This window comes from Terrapene carolina, unplaced genomic scaffold (genome assembly GCF_002925995.2).
Source record: "Terrapene carolina triunguis isolate 2854851 unplaced genomic scaffold, T_m_triunguis-2.0 Scaffold67, whole genome shotgun sequence".
Classification (NCBI taxonomy): Eukaryota; Metazoa; Chordata; order Testudines; family Emydidae; genus Terrapene; species Terrapene triunguis.
The window spans coordinates 30,391,400-30,401,792 of NW_020664418.1; the positions used below are offsets into that span (position 1 = coordinate 30,391,400).

At 43.2% G+C, this 10,393-nt stretch overlaps 1 protein-coding gene across 3 annotated transcripts in view; it reads right to left on the reverse strand.

Moving 5' to 3' along the window:
* The window catches only part of SCG3 (secretogranin III), a 44,550-nt gene extending 41,730 nt beyond the window's left edge, over window positions 1–2,820 (reverse strand). Inside the window, exons 1-4 of one of the 3 annotated variants that reach the window (XM_024199821.3) lie at window positions 2,059–2,820; window positions 1,326–1,378; window positions 664–709; window positions 353–571 (exon numbers count right to left, since the gene is read on the reverse strand). In XM_024199821.3, coding sequence (XP_024055589.1) covers window positions 353–571; window positions 664–709; window positions 1,326–1,378; window positions 2,059–2,146 — 406 coding nt within the window. In that variant the 5' untranslated portion in view covers window positions 2,147–2,820. The remainder of the gene's footprint in view (window positions 1–352; window positions 572–663; window positions 710–1,325; window positions 1,379–2,058) is intronic. The other 2 variants (XM_024199804.3, XM_024199812.3) reach the window with 2 other exon arrangements.
* Window positions 2,821–10,393: the final 7,573 nt, after the last annotated feature.

The following is a 10,393-nucleotide window of genomic DNA, read 5'->3' on the forward strand; positions in this document are numbered from 1 at the left end:
TAATTGAAATGTATATGTTTTTATTTTTAAAGTGGTTTCGAGGTATAACATCATCAGATACCCCTGCCACTGAATATGAAGGCTCTAAAAAAATATGCAGATTACACATTTGGAGCAAATCTATGGAAGTTGTCTGTGAAAATTGCCAATAATTGTGAAATTCTTTGTGCTTTTGTGTCAAGCTGCACTTCCAATGTGGTAGGTTTCTAAAAAAATTGACAATAACTTAAATTTCTAGGCCACTAATGAGTATTGTGTATTTTTAGGTAGGTAATTTTATATGATCCATAATTGCAGTAACTTGTATGAAAAATCAAAGCTAGATGTTGCTGAAAAGATTATTATGAAATACCTTGAAATTTATAATCCAGTCCACTTTTAGTGGAGTCATAGTCATCTACCAGCCTGCGGTTCTTGGTGGAGTCTGCATCATCAGGGGCCGGCTGTTGATGATCATATAGGGAGCTTCTTATTGATTCCCTCTCCTTTTCATTCCTCTCTTTTCCTGTTACTGACTTTAGCAGGTTCAAGTCATCAGTAAAGGAATAATTTCTGAACTCTGGCTTATTTTCTGGAAAATTTATTAACACACATGTCATATAGTCTAACCCTCGCAATATTTTACTATGTAGATTAATATAATTAATAGGGGACATGTTTTACCTGTAGGGACTGTTTTCCTGATCTTGCCTGCCCCAGCTTCAGCAATCTGGTGTGTGAGAACAAATCCGAGATGGGAACAATGAGTATGTTGTAATCACTCAGTCTTTATTCAGTTATGCACAATACAATTTATTTTATCAGACTTTATTCTGGAAAAGCCATAGGGCCTGACTTGCACTCTTTATTCAGGAGTTCGGAAGTTTGCCTAAGTATGATCAAGCCCTTAGGGTTGATGGTGGGTTGTGGTGGTTTTTGTTTTGTTTTTTGTAACATTGTTTCTTTGGGTTAAAGAATCTCTTGATGGAAAGTTGTAATATACTGCAAATTTGTAGATGGATGCTGATCTTGCTTTCCTTGTTCACCCCAAACTCCCATTGACGTCAGTGAGAGTTTGGGTGCAAAAAGGATTTGTTGTGCTGTTGGAGCTGATGGCAGAACTTTTGCATCTAGGGCCAGTAAAACTTTCTTTTAGCTCACTATTAATACTTACGAATTACTAAAACGCTAAGACATTTCACCAAAGGCTGCCAATATTCATTTTACTCTTAGAGTTTTTGTTCAGCTGTTGAGAGTTTCATCAATCTCAACTGAAAGCTCACAAAATTATATTTACTACAGTTACAATGTCAAAGAACATTTGGATAATTTTTCATTTTACCTACCTGTTCCTCCAATGGTCTCTCTTCACTTAATTCTCTGTTGTATATCCCTTTATCTAGAATACATACATATGTATATTCAGTTATGGTAGGTGTTATGCACAGAGGCAGCATAATATTTAAAAAATGAATTGTAGTTTTTTCCTTCAAAACACATGCACTGAAAATTGACGTCGAATATAAATCCTTGTGAAATAAAATCAATACATCTGGAAAGAAGGGGGAATAAGCTAAACATATAAATTAGGGGGGGAAAAGAAATAGTTGTTTTTTCCTCCCATAAGAGAAGGCACTACATACTGGACTAACCTTATGCTCTCTGATCAGAAAAATAACACACATTAAAAAAAAAAACTTGTGTAAGAGCTTGACTAAAATAGCAATAGCGTAATCGGATTGGCATAATCAAGAGATTAAAAGATCTATGACATCCAGAACACCACCAGAGAAAGAGCGAGAGAGAGAAAGACTTGAAAACTACTGCAGGACACATAAAACAGCTCTTGGAAAAGAACAAAAGGTGAATTAAGAACCGATCCTCACCCCTCTACCTATTTTTTTTAAAAATCTATTTTTAGTTTAAAATGCCCCATCCCACACCTCCAGTTCAGTGTGTTGATTCCTTGGGATCTAATCGTGTTTAGCCAAGGGAGAGCAAAGTTTTAACTCGTCCTCACTGATTCCATGGGAAAGTTTCCCCATCTCGGTGCAGAGGGATAATGAGGCCATGACTTACCTCTGCTGCCCTCGGGCTTAGGGAAGCCGTGAACCTGGCTCACGATCAGCGCCAGGACCTGAACCAGCGTCGCCCAATTGAAAACCATCCTTGTGGCCTTCGGGGTAGCTGCTAGAGGCGAGGCTGGCTGCAGAGCTCGCAGGGAGACGGGCTCGCTAGCTAGAGTGAGGAATGAGGAGGCTCCCTGCTTTGCACAAGCCGGCTGTGTGTAACCTGAGCCCCGACCCCCGCACCAGCCTGCGGCTGAGGCACAGGGAGCTGTCCGCGCCTCGTGGTGCTGAAGCCCCAGGAGCTGCCGCGGCTCGAAGCGGGCGGCTGGATTGAGGGCTAGGGCGAGGTGCCGTATTGTTCAGCTCCTTGTTCCCGTCCCTGGCAGAAATGGATGAGCTGGTCCCTGTTGATAGCTCGGGACAGGAGTGGGAGGAGACGAGGCGGGAGGAGGGGGGATTGCAGATGGAGGAGCATGCGTGCACCACCTGGCTCCACAGCACTGGCTAACCCTGCTGGATGGAGCTCTCCGGGCCAGGGTTGGGAAGGCGCTGCTGCTGCTGTACTAATGAGCTCCCTTTCAAATGCAAAGACAGAGGCTTCCCATTCCCCTGCTGATCTGCAGGAAAACAAGATCACCGCCTAGCTCGTTCCCGGGGAGGCGCCAATGTCATCGTCCCCACCCCACAGGAGAAGGTCAAATCTGACTGAGGCGTTTTTATGATATCCATCAAACTGCTGCACATGGCATATGATTCATGGGCAGCGTGGGCCAGTTTATTTCCTAACTGCATCGAGATGGGACTGAATAGCACGATTTAATTGTAGGGCAATCTTTAGGAGAAAGCCCAAGGGAGAATCAGATCGTGTTATTCAAAGTCCAGTGTCACTGGAAAGATTTGGTTTGGACTCAACACAGAAAAGCAGCATGTTACAAGCTTTATACTCTTTAAAGGTGAATTTCGCCCCTCTGCAGCAGACCAGCCCATGCACCACTTAATTTCACCGTACAGGCACATTCATCAATTATTCTTTGTATTCCATACGCAGGACACCATCAAAAGTTTAGCCCCAGCACATCTTAACTATGAAGTTTAGAATAAAGAAACAGGAGCGCAACTGAAAAGAGAAAATAGATCTAGAGGCTTATTATGAATAACCAGACACGTGATTATATATGTAAATTAAAATGTAACCACAGCAAATACTCTACTGTGATTCCCCTGCAATCTGAGGAATATATTTCTTCATCTCAGTTTTATGTTAGGAAAAAAGGTCATGGCCTGTGCCTGCAGCAGTTCTATTTCAGGACTAGTGAGAATCTTAAATAAGACTATTGAGCCTGCTTGAAAAATGGGAGATTAATTATGGTAACATCTTCAAAAAAGGCTTCTAATTTTGCACCCACAGTTAACTGTGGATGGAAAACTGAAAGTGCAATTGAAAAAATTTCAATATTAACTAACTGATTGCATCTCAATAGTTAGAGTGGTGACAGCGGATAGAATTTCTGTCTAAAGAACCCCGGTTTAGAAAAGCACTCTAGGTATATTTACCAATCTGGAGCATGCTTTTGCAACTCTGAAATCTGAGAACAGAGAATGCAGTAGAGTAGTTCAAACTCCAGCTAGTTCCTTATACCTATTATTATAGAAATACTTGGAAAAATGTGTAGGATCACAGAAATGTAAATAATGGCATACATGTTAGTAACGTCTCAGTTTCTTATCTGTCCATTTAGCCATATATCAATCTATCTATATTTGTATAGAAGCCACACTGGATTAATAGCCACCCTTCCTCTATACAATTTTTAATAGAATAGTGGTAGCAATGATGGAAGTTCTTTTGTACATAAGATTCCCTGCACCTTGCTCAGAGAAAGTCAAATGACATTCAGTTAAACACACTGGTAATCACAGGAGACATATCTACATTATGGCTCTCACTGTTACTACCACTGTTGGAGCTGTACTAGGGTTAGCAATGATGCAGGAAAACATAGTTACGTTAAACAGAAGCTGCCCCACAATTTAAGACCACATGGGATAAGCAATTGATTATAACTGGTAGTTTCCAAAAGAAAATATACAGCATTTCTTTCCATTTAATTTACAACTGCAATCAGAAATCAGATTTCTAAATAGGTGCAGTATGGGCACATATAATTGAACCAGTTTTTACTTGCAAGTACAAAGTACACCCACAATGCTACAGACTGTTTCTGAACATTTGGCCAAATATCCTTTACTAATACACTAATAACTAGCATGAACTACAAACAGGGGTTCTTAAACTTCATTGCACCATGATCCCCTTCTGACAACAAAAATTACTACACAATCCCAAGAGAGGGGACCGAAGCCTGATTCCACCCAAGCCTGGCCTCCCGGGGTGGGATGGGGGGGCAAAGCCCACGCCTCACCTCCCCTGGTTGGGAGGAGAGGGGGAGGGCAAAGCCGAAGCCCAAAGGCTTCAGCCCCAGGCAGGGGGCCTATAACCTGAGCCCTGCCGCCCAGGGCTTAGGCTTCAGTCCCAGGCAGTGGGGCTCAGGCTTTGGCTTTAGCCCCAGGCCCCAGCAAGTCTAAGCCAGCCCTGGAACCCAATTAAAACAGGGTCGCCATCCACTTTGGGGTCCGGACCACAGTTTGAGAACCCCTGCACTACAACATATAACAACACAATATCCACTAATAATCATCATCAGAATATATTGAAGGAATATCATTGTCAGAAAAGTAACTTGGTAAAAAAAATCCACCTTTTTTCTCAATATATCTGTGGCTTTATTTGGAATCATCTACTTGTTTTACAGACAAAAATACGTTTTTACTATTTCCTACTCCTCTTCATACTGCAGACACAGACGGCAAAAAGCATGTGTGGTATTCTATTTTGGCTCATGCATTATCAAATAAGCTCCTATTGTAGAACTGTTTGTTACTGGTGATGACGCATGAGCCAGAAAGCAGACAATTTGACTGTCAAATGCCACGATGAATTTACAGGAATAGCAATTAAAAAATCCAAACTCTTTATTAGTAAATTGAGTAAATTTGACATGCAGACACTGAGAATAAATATTGATCCCATCAATGTTATTTTACAGTCACATTTTGGAATAAAACCACACTTCAGGTTTATAATTAACAAGAAAAGCAGGAATTGAATATATTACATGAATGCAACATTGCATCCTTATCCTATGGGAGCAGTTTTATTTTGTGTTCTTTATTTCTCTACCTTAATGTTGCACTAATGCTAAATCTCCACATTAAGCATCCTTGGTTATTTAAAGGGAAAGAAAGAAATTGTTAGAAAAAGAGTTATTAGCTCACCTGAATCATCCATAATAGAAATACCCAAAACTGGTCATCCTGAACAGTGTGACTTGACCCCTGATACTACAGATATTTATATATGTGCATAACTTTATGCATAGCAAGTAGTCCTGTTGACTTCAATGGAACTACTCACTGCACATCAAGTTAGTCATGTATGTAACTCTTTGCAGAATTGAGGTCTTAGATTACATATTCTTCATGGCAGTTTGTCTTTGTTCTATTTTTACAATGGGGCTAGGGTCTCTAGGTGCTACCACAATAAAAATAAGAAATAATGAAATTGAGCTAATCATCCTCCAGAGCTTATGCAAATTCCATCATCTTCACTAAGAGAAGAGTTATTATCTCCATTTAACTGAAGACATTTGGTGTGCAAAGCTTAGAAGCTTTGCCAGCTTCAGCCACACAGTAGGATGTCTTTAAAAGAGATATTCTAAACTGTGTTGTCCTTAAAAGATGTAGTCCTTAAAAGTATCTAAGAACACAAATAGAAAGCTTTTAATACATCTTCATGAAATTGCAAACTTTAAATGTTTTAATTTTCAGACTACAGACCTGACTTTCTTCTTAGTTGTTTTGTTAATATCAGAGAGGTGCAAAAACAAGCCAACCAATTTAAAGCTTTTATCTTTAAGTCAAATTTTCTGATCAGACATATAAGGAAAATTATTTTCCCCTTGCAATCATATAACTCAAAAATGGTTGACACAGTTTGTTCACTCTCTAAAACAATTAATCCTTGGGTTGAAATTAAATATGGGATATTTCAATCCAAAAAGAATTTGAGAAAATCATGTAAAACTAAAAAAAAGGTGTATGTGTCTGTATTTTAAATGGAAGTAGGCATTCAACCTTAGCAAAATGGAGAGCCTGCTATTCTGCTAACATGAGCAAGCTGACTGACTCTCACTGATTTCAGTGGGACTAGGATTTTCCCCTATTTACTATTCAGCAATGGAAAAATGCTTTCACATCTGTGTTCAAAAATACATCAACGATTATGTGAGCATAGCTTGTAGCAATTGGTGGAAAATCCCATTATACCAGGCCTAGAAATGCCTGATCTCAGAGATCAGAGAGAAATGAATAGACAGTGTATTTGCCTTTAGGGGATGAAATCTAGACTGAGGTGGTCAGTTAGCCACTGTGGTCCCCTCCTCCACGTATTTATGCCATTGCTGTTTTGATACGTGTTGTGTTCCACCCTTAGCATCATCTGTGAGAGTCTCCTTCCATATAGACGCATGGGAAGTCACATTGCTGTGTTTCTGGGCAGTTCTGAGGCATGGCCAAAGCCTGAGGTATGTGACCGACAAAGAAAGCAAGAGATGGCCTATCACCATCATACCTATTCTGTTTGATTCACTATTGAGATGTTGACTCCTGCCTCTGACCAGCCTATGAAGACAGCTTCCATCACCCACTTGTTAAATTTTCAATCAAGCACCTTCGTGTTTTCTTTCATGCTGCCCTTCATGCTTGGAAGGAGCTCCCCACAAACATCAACAAACTACCTCACTAATCCTCCTTAAGGCTCTTCTTTGCCATGATGCCTCCAACTACTTGAAAATGATTATTAAGCTGCTGATGTACTGAGACCCACAGCCTGTCATGTTGACTAATACTGTCTTTTTGTTTCCTTATACTCCCGCAGATGCCTGTATTCAGCTGTTGTTCTTGTCCCACACTTAGATTGTAAGCTCTTTGGGGTAGGGACTGTCTTTTTGTTCTGTATTTGTACAGCAACTAGCATAATGGGGTGCTGGAGCATGAACAGGGCTCCTATGGTAATATAAATAATAATCATGTTAGTGTTTGCAGTATCAAAACCACATGCTAGTTAAAGAGACAGTACTGAAACACACAAGCAGCCTTAACATTGTAAATGATGTGTCAGATCCCTGGGTCTGTCTGAAGTGTACAGAACGCATGTAGGTACAGTGTGGTGCAGTGGTGGCACCTTTCTGCTCCTGTGATCCTGGGGCCACTGGGAACAGGCCCAATTGCCCAGCATAAGGGAGAGCAGGCTGAGGGCTGCTTTCACTCATGCCAGTTGTTCTAAGGAGCAAAACCACAACCAGAGATTGGCACATGCTTTCCTCCAGCCACACCCGCTGTGCCAGCAGGAGGGAGGTGGCTAAGAGCCTTTAGGATAGCTTCATGCCACTGGATAATCCATTTTACATTGATGTGATTGTACCAGGGCAGACTATGCTATCTCTCCAACCACATTCCATCAGCTATTTGGTATAGCAGCTGCATCACACCACTAGAACAAGTTACCTAAAGAGGTTGTGGAACCTCCAAAATTGGAGGTTTTTAAGAACAGGTTAGACAAACACCTGTCAGGGACGGTCTAGATAATACTTAGTCCTGCCTCAGTGCAGGGGACTGGACTAGTTGACCTATCGAGGTCCCTTACAGTCCTACATTTCTATGACACTATACCAGGGGTTGGCAACCTTTCAGAAGTGGGGTGCCAAGTCTTCATTTATTCACTGTAATTTAAGGTTTCACGTGCCAGTAAAACATTTTAATGTTTTTAGAAGGTGTCTCTCTCTATAAGTCTATATTATATAAATAAACTATTATTGTATATAAAGTAAATAATAGTGCAGCGAGGTGAGCGGGGCTGGCAGCTGGTATCCCAGGCCGGCAGCGGGCTGAACGGGGCTGGTGGCCAGGACCCCGGCTGGCAGGGGGCCGGTGGCCGGAACCCCAGACTGGCTGCAGGCTGAGTGGGGCCGGCGGTCGGGACCCCAGCTGGCAAGGGGCCGGCGGCCGGAACCCTAGACAGTCAGCGGGGCCGGCGGACAGAACCCCAGACCGGCAGTGGACTGAACGGGGCCGGCGGCCGGTCTGGGGTTCCATCCACCGGCCCCGCTCAGCCTGCTGCCAGCCAAGGGTTCTGTTCATCCAGGCAGGCAGCGGGCTGAGCGGGTCCGGCGGCCGGGTCTCCGGCTGGCAGCAGAGTGCCACTAAAAATCGGCTCGTGTACCACCTTTGGCACACATGCCGCAGGTTGCCAACCCCTGCACTATACTATAGGAGTCAGCCCAATATTTATTGCTGAACCAAGTTTAAAAAAAAAATAAATAAATAAAATAAAAGCAGCAAAGCAAGCTAGCTTCAGCTTTTGATAATTACACTCTTCAGGTTACAAAACAGAAACTGAAATTTAACAGAAACTGATTCAGATTTAATAATTTAAAGGTTAAAAGGGGCTTCTTAAAAACAAAAAAGATCAGGTATTGGGTAGGATGTTTCACTCCTTACTTACAATGCATTTACACTGACAGAAAACCAACAATCAGAATTTAAAAACAAGATGGAGGATAAGAACAACCTTAATATACAACAAAAAGAAACTCTCCTTAAATTAATCATTATTTACAAAGTAGATGCTTATTGCATATTATGGGTAATGTGTCTGGGGAGAGTAATTTCACAGTACAAAAGAAAGCCATCACAACTGAGAAAATGATTCTTTCATTGCACATTGCCACGATCTCTCAATTTAATTATGAAATCTGAATCAGTGTGTGATTGTACCTTTTTGTGTTTTTCAGCCTTATCCACGCTGTTCCCATTGAAGACAATCACAATACTCCCATTAACTTCACTGTTGAAAGATCAAGCTCACGTCCTATGCTATACACACATTTCTTCACTTTCAAGAGTGGATGCAGCAAAATCAAATTTTTATCTCTAAATGAAAAGCTACTGAGAAAAACTTTAACAAATTAGCTCCCTGGGGTATTTTAATTTATTTCTTTGGGGTTTATTTTGTTGTTTCTGCTACTAGAAGAAAAAGAGAAAAATCTCTTATTGATATTTTCCATTGGAATAAAGGATCTGAAAATTCAGTTAATTCTGCTACTTAACTTTAAACTCATTCTTTTTAGACTTTCACAGATAAATAAAAGACCTATAAGCACGTAACTGATTCGTTACAGCTTTTAGACACCAAAATAAGCATTTTACTAACCTATCCCAACACTGCTTCCCTCTTGGGTTGGCAGGATGGGTGGCCATCGTAGCATTTGAGATTTTGTGAAATGACTTATGAAAAGAGGTTACCCAAAGCAAATCTTGCCACGTTTCAAAGCCTTGTGTGAGCAGTCCTGTCTGTGAGTGAGTCCTGCCTGATTCCAGGACCCTTCTGTAAAGACTGAATCCCCTAGAAGTGCTCTCCAGCTTAGAAAGCGGTGTTTCAGCTCCACCTTCAGGTTTACCAGGCTATGTGTGGCAGGGTGTTGGGAGTTAAGGGAGGCCATGAAGCCTCTCAAAGAATTGGGCGTTGCCACTCACCAGTGGCAACAGCAGGGAGCCGCACAGCAGATGGCCAGCTCTGCTCCCCCACACAACTGAGTTGTGTCCATATGCAGCCCATGTACTACTTGCTGTGCCGAAGTGAAGCGGATGATCAGGGCCCCGTAACACTCCCCCCTCTCTGTGCCGGAGGGACTTCCAAGTCTCCATGCCCCCCAAGCTCAGACAAGGGTCCTAGGGAGAAAACCAGAGTTGTCAAGACCAGCGCACGGTGCTAAAGGGGCGGACTCCTACTCTGGGCCGGGGCCCCGGCCCCGCATGCTTAGCGCGCTGGGGTGGATCAATACGGTATCGTCTGTCCGGGAGAACGGGATAAGCTGCCACCGGCCGCCTGCAGGGGCTTCTGGGCACCACCCCGAACCTCGGGCGGGAGCGCTCCGGGCCCGGCCCTTCAGGCCTTGCTGGGCACGGTGCTCGGGCGGGGGTCGCCGCCCGCCCCAGGCCTCCCTGACGTCTCACAGCGCCACGCCCCAGTACCCACCAGGGGGCGGGGACTCGGGCTGCGGCTCTGCGCGCCTCTTCCCGCACCAGCCGCGCCCCGGCCACCCGCGGTGTCCGCTGTCCGCGCCTGGAGCCTCAATAAAGTTGTTTAGTCAGGGGAACCGGAAGTGGGGGCGGGATCAGGCCCTGCCCTTCCGGGAGGCGGCAGGAGGCGAGTGGGGGGCCGCCGC